The following is a 21,485-nucleotide window of genomic DNA, read 5'->3' on the forward strand; positions in this document are numbered from 1 at the left end:
TTAAGTGTAATCTTTTTAGGGTATTAAGGAAAAACAAAGAGAAGGAAGCTAACTCAGTATTTATCTTTAGATAAATTAGTCTAAGCTGGGGAAACTAAACAGTGTTTAATAAGATGTTTTTGTTACCTTGTTTCACCTTCCTTCCCTCTCTTTTGTTCCCTCCCTGTTTTCTCCCTTCCCTCAAAATTATATTTGAGTAAGGATGCCGTGCCCACCTTGGGTGGGGAGGTGTCTTCCTAGGTCCAAGTAAACGTTCAGATTCATAAGACTATTACAGGCTGCTTTTGGCCCCCCTTAATTCAGAAAGATACAGGACAGAAACATAGCTTACCAGCAGGGCACCATTAGGTTCCTCCTTTGCAGGAGTTGTTGAAGCATCCACGCAGGCAGGGAGGTACAGCGGTAAAGCTCAGGTGCAGGGGGACACGATCCACACTGGGAAGATGCAGGGGCAGCCCTGGCTGAAAAACTGCATGTTCTACAGAAACCAGTATCTCTTCTAACAGCTCCATGGGCATAGTTTCCAACATCCCCACAATAGACCTGCCTTATACCGTGAGTCCCTACACCAAAGAAAGTCCAACACATTCTATCAGGTGTTTACAGTTCTCCCAGGACAAATGCTATTTGTCAGTCATAAGCCGTGTTGTATGGTGATACAGTGGACATACATATACCACCTTATCAGGTTACCAGGGGAACAGATCCAGAAAGTTAGTAACTAAGGGTTAAATTCTCATGCAGGAAAAGAAAAAGATCTTGTTAAACTTTTAGACCTATAACTCTTTACACATACACCTTGTGTTTACATTCCTGCATCAAACATTTCTTGAGAATTCACCCTCTGCGAGTTGCTGTGGAGAAGTATAAAAATCTATTCGGGGAGCTTTTAAACTAGTAGGTAAGATTAGATAGGTATAATATTTATTATATTTACTTTTTAAATGGAGGTATAGTTGAAATATAACATTTTGTTAATTTCAGGTCTACAACATAATGATTTGATATTTGTATATCTTGTGAAATGCTCACCACAATGAGTCTAGTTAACATGTCATCATACACAGCTACAATTTTTTTTTCTTGTGATGAGAACTTTTGAGATCTATTCTCTTAGCAACTTTCAAATACACAAACAGTATTATTAACTATAGTCACCATGCTGTACATTACATCCCCACGACTTAATTATTTTTATAACTGGATGAGAATATACATTTTGATCCTAGAATTATTGCTGAAAGAGGTGTGTTTGTTGATCCCTCAGTTTATACCGTGGGACAAAATTGCAAATGAAGCAGTATGAGTTGGAATCCATGCCCTTGATTTGGAAAGAGTGTAAATCATTGACATCCTTTTATTTTTATAAATATTTTAGAAAATTATAATTCTCTTAATGCTGTGAAGGAATTTAGAAATGATCAGGAAATATATGTATTCTTTGTGATGATGTACATATTCACTGTCCTGTTTCAGCGAAAAACTACTACTTAAGGAGCTTTCTCTGGAATAATAGAAATTTTAAGTAACAGCTATAGTTGAAGTTTTAATGAAACATAAAATGTTTAAACATTTTCATGCACATTTAAAATTTACCTTGTCGTTTCAGAAATGTAGAAAATTAATAAGGGTCCTGATTAAGAGAATCTATATTTATCTACTTTAAATTGTTTACCAGGTCCATCTCCTCCAGCAAGTTCTTCGCCGTCCTTTCCAGAAGCATTCTGCAGCTGAGACAGCAGGCTATTCCTCACCTACTCCTTCCTGGGCCAAAGATCTCAGGGTTAGCTGCTCATCTTAATTTGGGGAAAATCAATTAAGGGATACTTCTATCACCGAACCCAGCATAGAATAATCAATTTGACAAATTCTTAATGACCACCTACATTTTCTTGACAATCCTGCATTTCATAATAATGGTTATATATAAAAACATTTTTTAACCAAATAAAGTGGACCTATTCTCTGGAACACGTTTGTGGTCATTTTTGTTTTAATCAATCAATTTAATGAATAATAACTACCTGAGTTATTCTCAATAACTAAAAAATCTTATAACAATCTTTTAATGAATTTGTAAGTTTTCATCTAATACCATGTACCCAGCAATTTGGGGCACATCAAATAAGAATATAATTTAATTGTACTCCTCAAGCTTTTTTGTCTGTTATAGTAATTTTCATTTACCAAAATAAAAGAATAGTTTAATGAACCTGATTTACCATTCAACCAGCTTACTAAGTATCAATGCATGATAATCTTGCTTCATGTACACCCCTACACACCTCCCCCTTGTTCCTAGTTATTGTTTTAATTGAAGTATAATTTATATATCCCCAAGTATTTTAAAGACATTCCCAGACATAGTTTCATTTAATCTATGAATATTTCTGTATCTCTAAACGTTAATAACTTAAGACACATACATACAATACCATATCACCTTAAGACACTTTTCTGTCTGTGCATAAACTGAATAACAAATATGCAGTGATCAGTTGATCAATCCCTAATGGTGTTGAAAGAAGGGATGTGACTGGTCACTGTTCATGATATGTATCTGTTATTTATGTAGTGATTTGTGGGTTGAAGAGCTAATAGCAATGTTTGTACTTTGCATAATTACTAACTACTAGTTAAAACTAATTACTAGTTAAAATAGCATGGCAGCAAATGTGAACCATGTTGGGGACTAGTGTTATTTAACTAAATTGTGGTAATTGAAACTCGTGCATGTTGAACTCTGTAAAGCAAGGACCATCTGGACCATCTATTTCCTAATGTTTTCTTTTATATCCTGTAATAAAGGCGCAGGGATGGAGAGAGACAGTGCATTCAACCTTTCGGTCCACCAAAATTATATCAATATTTTGACCACAAAATCAGTTAATTCTTTTCCATAGTTTTTCTAAAATATATATTATCTAATGCTAAAACTCACAAACGTTTTAATGTTTGAATTTTTATCATTTTTCCCCATAAAGTAAATGTACAGTATGGATAGAAGTTAGGAGACTCAGGCGGTGACCCAGCTCTGTGAGATGTAGGTTAAGCACATCTTCAGGCCTCATTTCTTCTCTGTTAAGTTAGGAATATGTTTGAATTGATGGTTTTGGGGGTCATCTGTGAAGCCCATAACAACCACATCTCTCTCTTTCCCTTCCCCAGTCCCCTAGGTCCTACTCTCTGAGCCCTCCTTTTCCATAGTGATGGGCCCCAGTGCTTAGGAAAAATTTAGTGCACCTTACCAGTTTTAATTACTAAATATTTTGGTTTTAAAATGTGAATTTGCTTTTTCATTGTTGTTTTAAATGTCAATTTAGAGCTCACTTTTTTCCAAATATTAAAACATAAGATTAATTATCTTCCTTAAGTAGAAAATAACACATTAGTTATTATTATTATTTTTGGCCGTGCCGCCCAGCATGTGGGATCTTAGTTCCCCAACCCGTGCCCCTTGCACTGGAAGCGCGGAGTCTTAATCACTGGACTGCCCGGGAAGTCCAACACGTTAGCTATTATTTTCTACCCACTTTAAGAAGATTTTGAGGTGTTTTACATTAAAAAAAAAAACAGAACCATGGAAATAAAACTAAGAAAATCTAAAAGGACTCTCAGAAGCCAATTAGAAAGAGAAGATAAGGGTAATAGGAACTTAAGATAAACTGGTTGTTAAAATTAAGCATTAAATTTATCTGAGGGAAAACATTCCTGGTTGAAGAATATAATTTGATTGCCTTTTCCTGTCTCTAAATTTTTATTTATAGCAACTTATAGCATTATAATAACAGAATCCAAAAACTATCTAAAAAACTATTTTTTTCCCCCAATTACTATGTTATTCAACCATTAGAAAACCAAAACCAAACTAGGGTATGTCCAAGACTCCAATGAATCAAGCAATGAGTCTCAAAAAAACTAAATTCACTCTACCTCTCCTGGTTTTTTCTTTTTCTTCTTTCGATTTTCCTGAAAGTTCTGGAGGTCACTGAGATGGAGATGGAAAATATGTCGAAGATCAACAAGACTTTAGAAGGCCTAGGATTTTTAAAAGGTCAAGTATATTATAAAATAGAATTGATATTGCACTAGATTTATACTGATATTTCTAGAAATACCATCTTAAGGAAAAAAATTTAAACTTTTATTAATTTGATGCTTCATAACATAATAAAATAAATGAACATAAAACATCATTTTACTTAACTTGGAAGGGAAGATAAAATCCATTGAAGTGGAAATACACAGGAAAGATATGTACATTCAGGCAGATATTCTAAATTCTGTGTTAGGTTAAGGATTATGAATGTACTTGAGAAACAGGGAGACGTTTCCTATTTGCATTTCTAGTCTGAATACTTCAATATTGTATCTAAAATGAACAAGATGTCACCGAAACAAAGTAGCAAAAATGCAATTGAGGTTAGCAATGATTACACCCATCACCCAAAGATACTTCTAGGCTTCCCTTAGGACATGTTGCTTCTCTTCTTTTGCAAAGCTTTCATGAGATCCGACATGAAATCCTGCTCCCCGCCTCCTCCGCCCGGTGGTCCCGGGTTCGCCTGCCTCTTGGGGGGAGCTGGCGGCCTTTTGGCCACCACGGGGGTTGGCTTCGCGGCTTCGGGGACGAGGGCGGGCGGAGGCGGGGGCGGCGGCAGCGAAGACCCCGCGTCGCCCGCAAACGACGGCGGCGGTGGAGGAGGCACGAAGTCCGGGGGCGCGTCGCTAAAGTCGGGGGGCGGCGGAGGGAGCTCGTCGTCCTCCAGGGGTGGCGGCGGCGGAGGCGGCGGCAGGAGGTCGTGGGGCGGCGCTGGGAAGCCGGCGGCCGTGCCCTTGACCTTGGGCGGCGTCCCTGGGCTGCCGCAGCCGACTTCCGAGGACCGTCGCACGGGAGGGGGCGGAGGCAGGCTGGACATGGGAAGGGTCTGGGCCCTGGGCGCTCCGGCGTCGTGGCTGCCGAGGCCGGACTTCTTGTCCTTCAACAAAGCGACAACAGCATTTATTCTTGACCACATGGCCACGTGGACATGAGTCTCCGGATTTAGGAAGCGTCTGCCCCCGAGGGGGAGGCTCAGTCCCTCAGTCCTGAGACTCCAGGTTGTTCCTGAGCTAGCTCACCTCATATTTATATAATGCAACTTCCCCCAGGAGTTTCAGGCAGCTGAACTGAATCCCTCTGTTTTAGTGATAATTATCATTGCAATTTACATTTTATCAGGCTTTCATTTTATTTCTTTCTTTGCTTAATAACCTCTTGCCACTGGAGATTAGAAATTTTTTTTTCCCCTAACAAAGTGCCCTTATGATTGAGTTTATTTTATTTAGTTCAACTGCTTAGCATGATAAGAAATTAACCGGTGATGTATTTTTTTTAAAATTCTGAACAGGCAGTTTGGGAATTAGTGTTCACGCATAGTTAAGTGATTTCTATTATGGGATCCTTTTATTGCTTTCAGCATTTAAAAATGTTTTTCTTCAGTTGGCATTACAAAAACCATGAAAATAATAATCGCTGAAAGTACACTGCAAGATGAGATTGTCAGATTTGAGAAGCTAACAAGAATATTAGAGAAACACACCTTTTAATGGTCTATTGTGGTTTTCAAAAATTATAAGAAGCTCGATAAATACAGGATTTAACTGTTCCCACCACTGGCTGATGGACAAAATGAAAGGGGAGAATGAGGTGGAAAACTACTGAAACACATTTAAGACTGGTTTGAATCATACATGGGAAATATTCAGTGGAACTTGTATAGTCAACTAAGTCGTTACCAATTGGACTAATAACTAAATTATAACTTTTGGCTATAATTTTTAGATAGATTTAAATGAATCTTCATTAATCTCCTCTACTAAAAAAAAAAAAGTTACGGAGAATGTTACACCAATTTGGAAATTATTTTAAAATGCGTTTTCTTCTCTGTCACCCTGAGGACATATGTAGAACGTTAACAGAAAAATACAATAATGAATATTTTATAGTGGGACCCTGTCAGTACTCTTCTAATCTGGTTTGGGGTCCAGATAGCATTTAACAAAGGGCTTCTGACTAACATGTTGCTCTAATTTATTCAGAAAAAATAAGTAAAAATCCCAAGGGCTTAAAATGCAGATGCCACTTTCAGAGAGTGCTAAAACCACTTGACTAAACAAACAAACAAACAAAATTGCTTCAGTCAAAATAAATGTAGCTAAACTAAAAATAGTTACCAATCCTCAGCATTAAAGAAAATTCTTACATTTTCCCGAAGCTGTGATAGTTGGTTTTAATTTTCCATCCTAGCCTATGTAACTTTAAGATAAATATATATATATATATATATATATATATATAAAAGAAGCAATTATCTAAATGAAATTACAGTGACTTTTGAATTGTTGGAACTCTAGTCTCTCTTTTTAAAAGAACAATTAGAATACTGCTAATGGTTTAGAATATGGGCTTACAGGTGACAGTCTGATAGAAGTGGGTCTTACCTTAGTTGTTTCAACATGTCTCTGGGCTTCTCCGAGAACAGTACTCATAGAATGTGCTGCCTGGGGGATCTGACCATTGGCCTGGTTGGTGCCTGTTTTAACTCCTAAAGGGGAGGAAGAGAGACAAGAAGAATGGGCAAAGGTGGGAGGGAAAATTAGGAGTATGGGATTAACAGGTACAAACTACTGTATATAAAACAGGTGAGCAACAAGGAGTTACTGTGTAACACAGGGAACTATACTCAATGTCTTGTAATAACGTATACTGGAAAATAATCCAAAAAAAAACTCACCCTGAATCCCTTTGCTGAAACTAATCCCACCTGAAACTAATCCCACCTGAAACTAATACAATATTGTAAATCAACTATACTTCAATAAAAAAAGAGTGGGCAAAGTATTTTCAACATCCTTCAGAGTTAACCTGAAAAGACAAAGCAGTTTTATGTCTCCAAAGCAAAAGGATTCACAGGTACACAGGGCTTTTGAAAAAACCTGAGGTTCTACGACAATACTTCATGAAATTCAGCAAAACATTCAGGGAAATGAATACTTTATACAAGCAACAAAATCTGGATTAACTGGGGTTCTAGAGAACAGTATGTTCTGCTTTTAAAAACTTTTTCGTGACTGGAAAATGAACCTTGAAAACCTCCTTTTTAAAAGAATTGTTGAAGATTTTTCTGAAATGGATGTATCTGGGTTCATACCATGCTATGTACAGGAACAACTTTTGAACGTTATCCTCAACAAAAAATACTTTGAGCACAAGAACAGTAGCCAGGACTTCCCCAGTGGCGCGGTGGTCAGGAATCCACCTGCCAATGCAGGGGACAAGAGTTTGAGCCCTGGTCCGGGAAGATCCTACATGCCGCGGAGCAACTAAGCCCATGTGCCACAACTACTGAGCCTGCGCTCTAGAGCCCGAGAGCCACAACTACTGAAGGCCGTGCGCCTAGAGCCCGTGCTCCGCAACAAGAGAAGCCACCGCAATGAGAAGCCTGCGCACTGCAACGAAGAGTAGCCCCCACTCGCCGCAACTGGAGAAAGCCCACGCGCAGCAACGAAGACCCAATGCAGCCAAAAATAAATAAATTTATTTTTTTAAAAAAAAGGTGGACAGAGGGGATTGGGCAAAATATACAAACCCCCACTATATCCTGAAATTAGATTTTTTTTCCCCAGGCAGTCCTGATATGTGCTTCTTTTCCTGCTTTTTTTTTTTTTTTTTTTTTTTTGTGGTACGCAGGCCTCTCACTGTTGTGGCCTCTCCCGTTGCGGAGCACAGGCTCCGGACACGCAGGCTCAGCAGCCATGGCTCACGGGCCCAGCCGCTCCGCGGCATGTGGGATCCTCCCGGACCAGGGCACGAACCCGTGTCCCCTGCATCGGCAGGCGGACTCTCAACCACTGCGCCACCAGGGAAACCCTCCTGCCTTTTTATTTGTCCTTTTGCACAAAAGTGTGCCTAGCTGAGGTTCCACAGTTTTGAGAGTCAGAGAAGCAGCTGTGTGTTGATGTCTCTGGCTCCGGAGAGGGCATCCCGGGGGGAGGACAGCCAGCTCTCCACACCCTGAGCCTGCTCCTCCCATGATTGAACTGCCTCCCAGACCCCGACCTGAGGTCTCCTCCCTGAGGGATTCCAAGGTTGCCTTAACTCTACTCAGTACCAGCTGTTCTGCCAAATATTTATGAAATGACTGTGTGCTTGCTTCTCTAAATATTTTCCAAATATTTTGAAAAACCCAAAACTCTATGCAACAACTCAGAGAAGGTCATTAAGTACTTCAGGAGACAGGGAAGAAGGGAAGGTCTGATGAGGAATCAGATACTTTCACTATCTCAAAGTATCTCTGTACGAATTATTAAGTACAATATGAAATAACTGCACAGGAGAGAAATCTGACAGCACGTTAGCCAAGTGGTCAGAATGAATGTTTCCAATGAGGGGCAACAGACACCATACGCCTCCGACTAGGATACGCCGAGAAGGACACGGCAGCTTAGTCCTGCCCCAAACACATTACCTGAGATGAATTACGAGGAAATATCAGACACATCCAAACTGAGGGACATTCTATAAAATAAATGGCCTGTATTCTTTAAAAAATGTTAATGTCTTGATAGACAAAGAAAGGCTGAGGAAATGTTCCAGAGGAAAGGGGATGATGCCTAAATGCAAACTCCAAATCTGGACGGCACCAGTGCCAGGAAAGAGCATTGCTGTAAAGGCATCATTGCGACGACTGGCAAAACTGGGATATGGGCTGCGGTTTACATAAATATACTCTATCAACATGAAATGTTAAATTTCCTGAATTTGATAACTGTACTGTGGTTAGTAAGGGAATAGCCTTTTTTTGTGGTTTTAGGAAATACAAAGGGAAGATTTAAGGGACAAAGGGACACAATATAGTCAATCTACTCTCAAGAGGCTCCAAAAAAAAAAGGTCTAGGGACAACATATGGGGGGTGGGATAGGGAGAGGGGGATGATACAGCAAATGTGACAAATACTCAGTATTGGTGCTCTGGGTCAAGAGTCTATGGAAATTCTTTGCATTATTCTTGCAACTTTTCTGTCAGTTTGAAATTATTTCAGAATAAAAATCTGTTCATGTCCATTTATACAATCAAAAGGCTGGAACAGGCTATACCAACTTGTTCTGCTGTAAGGTTTGTTGCTGTAAAATGCACGCTCCTCATTCAGCAAGAGCAGCCATGTCCTTGTTCAGAGCTGCCCTCCTCAGCACATCTGCTCGGTGCTGTCAGAACTTAACACCCTGTGCCACGTAAACACAAGATTATCTCTATGACTATTTAATGTCTCTCTCTGATTAGCCACATCTTTGCTCTGGAGGGCGGAAAGTAACAGGTTTAAACTTCTTAAGGTCTTAGGATGTTTAAATTTAAGAGTTTTTCATAAGGCTTTGTGTCCCATCCCATGCCACCCCTGAGAGATTTAAACCCCTTAGATTCCAAAGTGCTTAATCTCCTTCCTTTGGTCTCTTCTCTTTCCCCTCTTCCCTCTTTGTACGCATATTCAAAATCTTTCTTTACAGGTAATGGAAACACCTTTGTATAAACAGAAACCAAAGCTGAATACTGAAGACAGTTAGGGGAAATTCCTTTAAAGGGCACAAATTATCTATCTATATATATATATATATTGCTTCTTTTGCCCAAACACACACAGTCTGATTTCTCAACAACATAGTGCACATTGCTATGTAACCAGGATGTCTAGGTCTTTGCCAGTCTGTGGGAACAAAAGAAGTCACGTCTATAGCAATCTCTCAGATGCTCCAAGCTGCTGTCCTCCCTTTACCAAGAAGTCTAATCTTTTCTGTGGGTTCTCTGCCCCATCCTGAGACAACCCATGGGTACCCACATAACTCGTATATCCTGTAGGTGCCACCGATTTCAGATCTAGGTTGTCCTGGGGTCACAGTAGTAACGTCCCAGCTGTCAAGTAGCAACACCACTCCTCCTGCTGCCACGTCTCTCTGGCAGACCTCAAAGGAATTAGGGGTGGGACGTTTATTAAACATATGTTTTACAGAACTCAAGTGCATTCCCAGGAGGGGACAGATCCCTCATCCCCTTCTTCACCCATGTGGTTTGTAAAGGGCCGATCCTACCACTTGTACTGGCATCCTCTTCAGTGCGGCTACGTGATTTAGGTATAAGCATGCAATGGAGCCCTTCCAGGGTGTTTTCAGAAGCGGGGCTTTCTCTTTGTACTAAGATTTCCAGCTGTGTGAAAAATGTTAGCCTAGAGAGCCAGTGGCAGTCCTTGCCACCTCATGGGGACACTGCCCAAGAAAGAAACAGTATCTTGATGACTTCGCTTAACCCCCTGGATCCCGCTGTGCCTGAAAGCAGCCTACCTCTGGATTTCCTAGTTTTGTGCCATAATAAATCTCTCCCCCTTGGTTTTTGTTGCTTAAACTAGATTGAGTTGGATTTCTGCCAATTGCCACGAAAGAGTCCTGATGAAAAATAGTGGCTAAAGTCATAAAATCATTTAATAAGTACTAAAAAAAAGCCTCCACGGCTGTTTCCTAATATAAAAGAAAAAACCCTGCCATTTATCGAGAATACATTACTTGTTGCTAAACACTCTGGATGTAGAACGATGCCTTGGGATTTTCAATTGGGTAATCACAGCAGAGGCACACAAATCGTCTGCGGTTTGACTCCCAGCCAGTGACCCTGCACCACTTGGCCCTGCCTCTCCAGGACTCTGGGCCAACCACGTGAAGAGGGAGAGGGCAGGAGAGGAAAGGGATTCCAGGTGAAAAGTTGAAGCGGAGGAGGCATCAGACTGACGGGGCCTGGGGTTGACTGTCTCCAGGCTCTATCAGATGGTTTTATAGCAGGTCCTGCCCAGGGAGAGTTAGTGCCCGTGCAAGGTCTCCCCGGCTGCAGTTCTTGTTCTGATCTGTCTCTCGTGGGTCCAAGGTCCAGGAAATCTGTCCTCTGTGGGTGACCCCCACTCTGCAAGCCAATGACTCAGAAAACAGTTGTTGGGGTGATGAAGGAGGCTCCCTGACTAGTGCCCCAAAGAGCCCGAGGTTCAAGTGAGCCCATTAGCCAGTAACTCCTCTGATCCCAAGGAACATTTGTTTTTTCAACACTATTCTTGACATTTACCTTAATTTTGGCGGCGGAGGGAAGAGGGCTGTTGCAAGGAACATATGGTTTGATTTGTCCCGGGCTCCTGGATGGACATGGGTCCCTTAAACACCTTCCAAGGAGCCCTAGTGATTTTGTGTGATGAGTTTAGGCGAAGAGAGAGGCTTGGATAATAATATACGAGAAGAACTGAATTTTAAAAGATGGCGTCATTTCAAGCGGGTCTTTGTTGCTAAGATGTGATCACAGTCATCGTGTACGTATGTGTGTAACTGAGAAGAATGAACTTCACGTTCTATTTGAAAGTGGCTTCCCTTCCTTCTAAGCTCATCATCTTCAGTTCCTTCCGAGCTGGTCACTAATATACTTTAGAGCTTAAAATCCCACCCAGCAGGTGCTCATGGCAATACAGTCTAAGGCATAAACTGAAAGTTTAAATTGAGGACGTTTTTCCCCTTAGATGCTCAAATGGAAGCATTTACTAATAAGCAGGGATGCTCTCAGTATGGTTTATTTTAAGATCTCAGCACATTTGTCCTCTGTAGGGCTGCAGGGCTTAATTTTGATAAATAAGACTCTACAGCAGAACCAAGATGGGTTAATTTACTATCTACTAACAGATATTCCATCGTGGGAAAGATCCTCCTTTTTGATCAATGGACATCTCATCTGACTGCTGCAATGGTGTTCTTCAAAAATTGGATTTAAGCAATTCATTTAGGAGAAACGGAATGAACATGCATTTTGCATTTAGTATTAAGGCTGTTCACATTACTTCACCCTCAGAGAAACCCTACCAGGTATTAATTCATTTTTCCATTTGTCGTCCCAACCATCTTCGAATTCTAGCCGAGCGCCTGTTATCTGCCCAGCACTGTGGTCCGTGCTGGGAAAACTATGATGTACCAGACAGAAACAGTCCCTGACCTTATGATTTCCTTCAGTGCCTGGAGGAGGGAACAGATACTAAACTAATAATCACACAGATTATTAATTATGACTGGCCTACCAAGGACAATTCATTTGAGAGCTGAGGCTGGGCAGGAATTAGCCACATGAAATCAAAGAGCATCATAGGGCTTCCCTGGTGGCGCAGTGGTTGAGAGTCCGCCTGCCGATGCAAGAGAAACGGGTTTGTGCCCCGGTCCGGGAAGATCCCACATGCTGCGGAGCGGCTGGGCCCGTGAGCCATGGCCGCTGAGCCTGCGCGTCCGGAGCCTGTGCTCCGCAACGGAAGAGGCCATAACAGTGAGAGGCCACAACAGTGAGAGGCCCGCGTACCGAAAAGAAAAAAAAAAACAAAACAAACAAAGAGCATCATAAACAGAGGAAGAGCATCTGAGAAGTCCTTGAAAAAGGATGGTGCTTGGGGCTTTGAAAAAGTGGGAAAAGCAGATGGGCTCTGTGGCAGGAACAGGAAGACAGGGGTGGGGAAAGAGGCAGGTGAGATGGGCGAGGCTCATTTCATGCAGGTTTTGGTGGCCTTGCTAAGGACTGGGGACTTAATCTGAGAGCAGTGGAAAGCATCTGAAGGGCTGAAGCACCACCCCACGGGGCCAAATGAACATGGTGGCTAGGATTTGATGGCAATGGAGACAAACAGGCATGGACAGATTTGCCCAATATTCAGAAGGTAGAGTCAGCAGGATTTAGAAGTGACTGGATTTAGAGGTGAGTTTTCTTGCATGTTTTCTGCAGGAGCAATTGGGCAGATGATGATGTTATTTATGGAAACAGAGAACAACAATGGGGGGGCAAGTCTGGAGGGTAAGAGGATGAGCTCAGTTTTGCAAATGTTGAGTTTGAGGTGTCTGGGAAGGATCCACGTGAAGCCAATGAGCAGACAGTTGGATACATAGGTTTGAAGGTCAACAGAGAAGCCTGGATTGGATTTACATAGTTATAGGTGGTCAGCTCATACACAGTGCTGGGGGTGGATTAGATCACTTAGGGAGATAGTGTAAAATGAGGATAGGGTTAGGATTGATGGGTCTTGGGTAGTTTAAGGTGGGGTAGAAGAAGAGTTACTATAGGAGGTTAAAAAAGAGTGGTCAGAGAAGTTGGGGGGCGGGGTGGGGGACTTGGAGTGTGTGATATCTGGAAAGTCGAGACAGGAGACTGGTTCAAGGAGGAGTGGTCAGTTGTGTTGGGGTTGCTGAAAGGTGGACTAAAAAGAGGGGTTTACAGTAGTTTGATTTAGCAACACAGAGGCCGCTGGTGAGATTAGCAAGAGCATTTTCCACCAGGTAGTAGAGGCAGAAAGAAGCCTGACTGAAATGGGTTGAAGAGTGAAAAGGAAGTAGAAAAATGGAGACAGCAAATATGGTCCACCTTTTAGAATAGTTGCTTGTCAGATGGGGCACTAGCTGGAGGGGGATTTGGAGTTGTAGGAGGGTTTTAAATTTGATTTTGTTTCTTTGAAGAAGGGTGCAATATTGATGAGAAGAAAACAGTAGAGCAGAAGAGAAAGTAGAAGAGAATGGCATAACCATGCATCTCTCTGGTCTTTGTCCTGGGTTCCTGGCACAGAACTTGGTATTTTCCAAGCTATCAGAGTGTCTCTGTTATTCAGCCCCTAGGAACACATCTGAGTTTATGCAAACAAGGTGGATCAGGATGGGTGCTGGTCACCAGAAGACCAACCGACTGATTAGAGGGTTGAGGCTTTGGGCCAGCCTGACATCGGCAGAGTAGAGAACGGGGGCTAGAAATTGAGTTCAGTCACGTGGTCAATGATTTGATCAATCATGTCGATGAAGTGAAATCCCAATAAAAAATCTGGACAGTGGTGCTTTCCTGGTGGTGAATACATCCATGTGCTGGAAGGGTGATGCACCCTGATTCCAGAGGACACAGCTCTTCATCTGGGACCCTCCTAGACCTCACCTTATTCGTCTTTCGTTTGGCTGGTCCTGATGTGTATCCTTTACTTACTTTTTTAATTTTTAAAAATGTTTCTTTCTTTCTTTATTGTTTGGTTGCGTTGGGTCTTCATTGCTGCGTGTGGTCTAGCTGCAGTGAGTGGGGGCTACTCTTCATTGTGATGCATGGGCTTCTCACTGTGGTGGCTTCTCTTGTTGTGGAGCATGGGCTTCTAGGTGAGCGGGTTTCAGTAATTGCAGTAGGCGGGCTCAGTAGTTGTGGCACACGGCCTTAGCTGCTCCACGGCATGTGGGATCCTCCTGTACCAGAGGTTCCCCACCGAACCCGTGTGCCCTGCATTGGCAGGCGGATTCTTAACCACTGCGCCACCAGGGAAGTCCCAGTGTATACTTTATAATAACATTGTAACAATAAGGATAGCACTCTCCCAAGTTTTGTGAGTTGAACTGTTGAACCTAAGGGGGTTCTGGGAAACCCCCAGATTTGTGGCTGGTAGGTCAAAAGTTTGGGTGGCCTGGGGACCCCTGAAGTGTGGCTGGCATCTGAAGGAAGGGCAGCCTTATTAGTACTGTGCCCTTGTGGGGTCTGAGCTAACTCCAGGGGCAGCATCAGAGTTGCGCTGCAGGACTCCAGTTGGGGCAAGAATAGGGGACGAAAGCATGCATGGAAGAATCGGCCCTTGTTAGGAGGTAACACAATAGACATGGGCTAGGATGGGTGTAGATGCAGGTAAGTCACTGGGTTTGGTGGTGGAAAGTTGATGGTTCTTTTTTTTTTTTGCTGAGAGTAAAGGGGCTGGAGATTGGAAATCTGAGGAGAGTGAAGAATGTCTGAAACAATTAGAGAAGCTAGGAGATTACACTGACTGGGATAGGTCTTCTCAACATTACTGACATCTGGGACTGGCAAATTCTTTGTTGTTCAGGGCTGTCCTGTGCATTGCAGGACAGGCAGCGTCCCTAGCCTCTACCCATTAGATGACACAAGCACCCCCCAAAGCATGACAACCAAACATGTTTTCAGACATTGCCAAGTCTTCCCTGGGGGTCCAAATCTCCCTCGGTCGAGAACCATTGGTCTAGAGAAACACAGTAAGAGCCACAGGCAGTATTAAGGGCCCGGTTGTGGTTGATGTCGACAGATCTGTGATGGACTCAGTGTCTACTGTATGCCGAGCCCTCTAGGAAGAAAGGATGTCCCAATCCCTCTCCCCACGCTGGAGAAGCCTCACTCCCTCTCTCCTTTTCTCAACCTCCAGATTTCCTATATACTAGGTTAACGGTGGGCAGAGTCCTGTGGGTTGAGAGCCAGCCCAGTCATTCTGCTTCCTTCCTTCCTTCCTTTTCCCCCTCCCTCTTCTCTCGCTCCCTTCTTTTTTTCCTCTTTTTCTTTAAATCCCTGGTATTATAGTTGCCTCTGGCTAGGGCTGAAACTTAGGCGAGAGAGATGCCCACTTCAAGCTTTGAGTTTAAACCACATGCTCTAGCTTGTTCTAACAGGTAGCCTTGAATTGGAAGTTATGAACACTAGCTCAGCTGATCAAACATGGAATTCTAATTTGCCATGGTTCCTGTGTCTATATCTTTCTCTTGGGAACTTCATGGGAGGGATGCCTGTGTCTGGACGTGGGCTCAGTGGTGCCCTATCAAAATAGCATCTCACAGCACCCCCAAATCCCCAATGACCTCTGACACACACACATAACTGGTAGAGCTAAGGTCCTGGCAAGATGTGGGTTCTGTTTCCACCCAAGTGGGTAGACTGTAATTCAGTTGACACCTCCTGGAGTTGGCACCAGACTCTACAGGTGTAAGGTACAACCTTCACAAGGCTGCCTCCACTTCAATGCCAGCCGACCACCACTTCTGACCAGCCCTTTATAAACTGAGAGGTTCCCACGACCCCTCAGGTTCAATAATTCAACACAATGACTTGTAGAACTCAGGAAAGCTCTATACTCACCCATTACAGTTTTATTATAACGGACGCCCACAGGGCGAGGTCTGGGTGGGTCCTGGACGTGGACCCCCTTCTCTGTGGAGTCAAGGCATGTAACCCACCTGGTTCCTTGAATGTTCACCAACCAGGAAGCTCCCCCAAGCCTTGGTGTCTAGAGTTTTTATTGGGGTTTCATTAAGAGGTACAATTGATGAAATCACTGGCCACAATGGTTCAAGTTCTTCCAACCATTATGTATCATAAAGACAATGTGTTTGAATCACAGCTCAACCACTGAGAAGTACTACATACCAACTTCTCCAAGCTTCAGTTCTCTCAACTGTGGAGTGAGGATAATAATGTATACCTTGCAGGGTGGTTGTAAGGACAAGAAATAATGTGTATATAAAGCAATGCATAGTACCCACTCCATCCCTCAATGTCTTGCCCTCCTTCTTAAAAATATAAACCAGTAGCTGTTATATTACCATTAAAATGTGATGTCCAGGGCTTCCCTGGTGGCGCAGTGGTTGAGAGTCCGCTTGCCAATGCAGGGGACACGGGTTCGTGCCCCGGTCCGGGAAGATCCCACATGTGGCGAAGCGGCTGTGCCCGTGAGCCACGGCCGCTGAGCCTGCACGTCTGGAGCCTGTGCTCCGCAATGGGAGAGGCCGCAACAGTGAGAGGCCCGCGTACCGCAAAAAAAACAACAAAAAAAATGTAATGTCCAGAATTGGGTACGGGGCTCTAGCCATGATGTTATTGAGGCAAAACACCAAGGAATGATCTCACTGTTGGTGCAAGCAGCCTGCTGGGCACTAATGGAGCCTCGGACAAACATCACATCTATACTGTGATGAGACACAGCTCCCTACAAGCTCATCCTAAGCTGGTGATCACCATCTTGTCCACAGGCATATCATGAAAAAAGGGTCAGAGCTTTGCTAAAGGTCACTTATAAAGAAATAGATACAAGTGTGTGTGTGAGGGGGGGGGGGATCTTAAATTTGACCATCAGGAGGGAATGTATTCTGTGCAGTGTCTACAAAGTTCTGTTTCTATGAAATACATTAGATAAGTTTGAACACGACCTCTGAGCTTTGAACAGGTGTCAGACTCTCTTCTCTGCAAGGTACCTGTAGAAGACGGGGCTGGTGGGGCTGCGTTGACAGTGCCCAGGTTGGTCCACCGAGAGGCAAGCCCTGCCCTGGCCATGGCACGCTGATAGCTATCATAGAGCGTCTTTCCGTACTAGGGAGAGAACACAAAAGAAGAGAGTAATCCCGAATTCTGCACTCAACTGCAAATTCAGGGAAAAAAGGACTTCATCACTACTCTTTTTATTCCTTTCCTGAGATTTTTTTTAGTTGATTTTTTTTAGTACTTCAATGAAAAAAATCCACAAATCATGTTTTCATATGTTAAATAATTTTCCAGATTAGCAGAGTCAGGTAATACCCTCACCTCCCCATTAGAGGAGAGCTTTAGCCACGCACTGTGATGACATATATCTTTATGTAATTCTACTGCAGATTGTATCTCGTGTTTCTTAATTACACACGACACTTGCAAAGCTCTCCATACATCAATAGCTGAGATGTCTCACGGGAAAGTAAATCCCTGACTCCCAGGTCATGGGAGAGGTCCATGTATCAACCACTCTCATTTACTTAAAAAAACCAATGGGCAAATAAGGTAATATCTATGGCATTGACCCCTTAATGGCACTGACTCAGTAAGAATGGATCAGCTGTTTCTCAGTAGCACAAAGCCTGGACCCAGGTCAGGAGGCTGGTTAGCAAAGATAGGGTGAGTCCGAACGCTCTCTCACCTTGGCGATCCTGATTCCCGTAACCCACTGATTTAGCGTTCTTGCGTCATCACAGCAGAGATACTTGATATACTGGGACTCCTTCTGAATTTGGGGATGCTAGAAAAAGCCATTTCAAAGACCGTTTATAAGCTCTTCACTTATTAGCACCTTTCAAAAACATTTAAAAATTCTCACAGTGTATGAGATTTCCTGAGAAGGTGGCCAAAATTACCGGTAGCAATTTTAGAATTAGGAACAGGAGTATATTTTTTTACAGAAGCTAAATTTGGAAAGAATTTCAGAAAGCAGCGACATGATTTATCACAAGCATTTTTTACTATATTATCAATAATCATTTTCATTCCTGCTTTTTGAATGCTTGAAAGCCTTCACATTTATCACGTTTCTAGCCCTACAAGAAGTCCAAATCATTTCTCCATTTATCAGATAAAGGAACTTACCTGATGTAATTCTTATGTCAAGGGATTAATGCTTTTGTGACTCCCCATCAGTCCTAGGGTTACTTCTGCTACCAGGGATTCAGGGTTTCACCCCGTCTTCTGTCATCTCTTACCCAAATGGGCCATTTTGGCCTCCAGATGGATGGCGCAGAGAAGGAATATTTCTGTCTAATCTTAAGTGGCAACGAGCTAGGTGCTGCACTAGGGGGTCATCCAGGCCTTCCAGGAGCTCCTGATCAAAGAGAACAGTGATGGGCAGGCACGAAGGGGAAGGAGAGTCACGGGTCCTTGGTCATACGGAACATCCTTGTCTTTCAGCACCAGAAACAGCTCCCTAACTTCCAATGGCATTCCTGTTCTGACTGTCTTGTAAGAGGGGCAAAACATGGGTCTCTCCAGCAATTTGATGCCTATAGTTCTTAGAAAGCAGCTGTTGTTTTGTTTTGTTTTGTTTCTGGATGAATTTTAAAAGTTGATCTTGTTGCCTTTGGCTTGATATATTAAAATTTCTTCGGTTTGTTTTTTGGTGCATGTCATGTCATGGGAAAGCCAGGTTCCCAGGAGCAGACTTAAACTGTATTGTGCTGGCAATGAAAGCAACTGTCTAGGTAGAGGTATCCACTTAAACAGCACAATCAACAATTTCTTAAGTATATACTTCATCTAAATAGACTAAAATGTAGTCATTCCCTTAAGCATAATGGTTGTTGAGCACAAAAGAGAGGCAAGAAATCTTGACCTTGAGTTCTAACTATGGCTCCTCCTATGATCAGGAGATCAAAGTGTAGACTTTGGTTCATTTTCTCCAACATTAGTGGGGTGCGTCTCACCAACTTCCTTATGTCATATGTGTACTAAGACTGTATACAGAAGAATTAAGCATCAGGTGACCCTGAAGGTCTCTCGTGATCCTCAGGTTTTATGATTCTAAGATGAGCTGCCTAGTGGGCTCCTTTCTGGCTCCCTCGTGAAGTCAGGAACCTTCTAGGCTCCCAGGACATCATACAGGAAGTTCCTGTGCTCATTCTTCTGTCATGTCTTAGGACCTTGCCAAGGGGTTTACTCCCTTGAGCTTTTCGCTGAAAAAATATTTGCAAAGACGTTTAAGGAAAATGCTGGCTCCGTGCCACTGGTTAGGCTCTTCCACCATTGGTTGCTCCTGACCACAGAAAGAGAAGCTCCTGCAGGATGTGCCAGGCAGCACACAAAGGTCAGGGCAACTGCAGATGGTTGTTCAAAGGGATCTTACAGATCCTCTAAACTTACCAGTGGGAGACCAGAGAAGTTAAGCCATTTATCCAAGGTCAAAGGGAGTGGCAGACGCATAACAAGAACCAAGGGCCTGTGTATTCAACAGATACCTCTGGGGTGCTCAGAAATATACCAATCCCTAGGCAGACAGAGATGAGAAAGAAAGGCTCACACTGTACTTAGGAAGTGGCGGCTGGGATGTCCCTGGGGGAGACATATGTAAACAAATGTATGATCACTCTATGACATGGTAAAGTTCGTAGTAAAAGTTGGAAACCAGAGAAAGGCTCTTTGGACAAAGTGACAGAATGTTATAGAAATTCTGTGTGGCCAGGACCTGGGAGCCATGGAAAGGAGAGGCAGAAAAGAAGCTGGAGAGGAAGCGGAGTCAAGGGCCTTGTGTCAAAATCGCATCTGGACGTTGTCCTCTAGGCAGTGGGGCTATCAGACCTTTGGAACAGCAGGGCATCCAGGCAGCAGTGGTGGCTGGGGCCGTGGAGTGAGGAGGAAGGCAGACAGAGAGGGCTGCATGCGAGCCGTCTCTCATAGAAACCAGAACTTGAGGGACTGGACGACAGAGGGGAGAGGAGGGACTTCAAGGATGCTTTCTCTATTTCTAGCTTGGAAAAGTAGGTGGGTGTTATGGGTTTCATTGTGTCCCCTCCAAAGACATGTTGAAGTCCTAACCCTCTGTTTAGGTATCTGTGTGAATGTGACCTTATTTGAAAACAGGATTGTTGCAGATGTAATCAGGTTAAGGTGAGCTCATACTTGATTAGGCATTTATATTCTACTAGGGGAGAAAGCCAATAAAAATACAAAACACTAAGTAATGTAATTTCAGACTGTGAAGAAAATGTAGCAGAGTAAGGGTAGGGAATAGGTGAGTGATGGAGCAGAAGTCCAGAACTCTTCCCATGACCCCTCACCACCTCTCAACAGAGCTCAATAGAGACATAATTCCTCCTGGAGGATGGTCACTTCCACTGCCCCATCATACCTCACCTCAGAATGCAGTGAGAACAAATTCACAAAGGAGCAACTTCACAGGAAACGGGAGTGTGCATCAAAGAGCAAGCACAAGGGCAGAAATGATTCTGGAGTACCAAGTCCTTTCTTGTGAGTATGGACAGCCTCTGGTATCTTTTTTTGTGAGTATGGTCAGCCTCTTAAAAAACTTCTTAATTTACTTATTAATTTTTAAAAATTGAAATGTAGTTGCTGTACAATATTACGTTAGTTTCAGGTGTACTACCTAGTGATGTGACACTTGCCTACATTATGAAATGATCACCAGGGTACGTCTAGTAACCATCTGTCACCATACAAAGTTATTGCTGTAATACTGACCATACTGCTCAACCTCTTAAAGGACAGGTGATGTCTCTACTGCCTTCTCAGAGTGTGGCCCCTGGGCCATCAACATCACCTGGGAACTTGGTGGAAGTGCAAATTCCAGGGCCTGATCCCAGACCCACAGAATCAGAAACTCTGGGGGCCCAGCCACCTGTGTTTTAACAGCTCTCCTGGTGAGTCCCAGGCACCCTGAAGTGTGACAACCACTGGTCAATAGAAATATTTAATTGGTTCTAGAGTGCAGTAAGAATGCCTCCCAGTTCTTGCTTGCTGGCTGTGTCTCTCGACATTGCACTGATGGTCTTATGGGCATATATTGTTTCATCTGCACGGGAAGTGTTCTTTCTTAAAAAACATTGTTTATTTATCTTTTTGGCCGTGCCACGCGGCACGTGGGATCTTAGTTCCCCGACCAGGGAGATCGAACCCGTGCTCCATGCAGTGGAAGCAAGGAGTCTTAACCACTGGACCACCAGGGAAGTCCCCAGGAAGTGTTCTTATTTCCGCTTTGTAGCAGAGGGCAATGAAGCTTAGAGAGTCCCGACAATGCGCCAGGTGACAAGGCCAGGGCTCAAATTCCCATCTTCCCGACAGCGCCCCACCACGGACTGTGATAGTCCGTGAGTTTATCCTGAGTAAGAAACTCCCGGGCTGAACTTCTCA

At 43.2% G+C, this 21,485-nt stretch overlaps 2 protein-coding genes across 4 annotated transcripts in view; one reads left to right on the forward strand and one right to left on the reverse strand.

Moving 5' to 3' along the window:
• LOC132421047 (protein adenylyltransferase SelO-like) overlaps nt 1-2,837 on the forward strand; it is a 28,968-nt gene extending 26,131 nt beyond the window's left edge. For 2 of the 3 annotated variants that reach the window (XM_060006092.1, XM_060006091.1), the window contains exon 18: nt 1,679-2,837. In XM_060006092.1, coding sequence (XP_059862075.1) covers nt 1,679-1,801 — 123 coding nt within the window. In that variant the 3' untranslated portion in view covers nt 1,802-2,837. The remainder of the gene's footprint in view (nt 1-1,678) is intronic. The other variant, XM_060006089.1, reaches the window with a different exon arrangement.
• Nucleotides 2,838-4,128: 1,291 nt separating this feature from the next.
• The window catches only part of APBB1IP (amyloid beta precursor protein binding family B member 1 interacting protein), a 102,891-nt gene continuing 85,534 nt past the window's right edge, over nt 4,129-21,485 (reverse strand). The window contains exons 11-14 of the mRNA XM_060003766.1: nt 17,773-17,871; nt 17,078-17,192; nt 6,484-6,587; nt 4,129-4,979 (exon numbers count right to left, since the gene is read on the reverse strand). Coding sequence (XP_059859749.1) covers nt 4,470-4,979; nt 6,484-6,587; nt 17,078-17,192; nt 17,773-17,871 — 828 coding nt within the window. The 3' untranslated portion in view covers nt 4,129-4,469. The remainder of the gene's footprint in view (nt 4,980-6,483; nt 6,588-17,077; nt 17,193-17,772; nt 17,872-21,485) is intronic.

The sequence above is a fragment of the Delphinus delphis genome, chromosome 2 (genome assembly GCF_949987515.2).
Source record: "Delphinus delphis chromosome 2, mDelDel1.2, whole genome shotgun sequence".
NCBI lineage: Eukaryota > Metazoa > Chordata > Mammalia > Artiodactyla > Delphinidae > Delphinus > Delphinus delphis.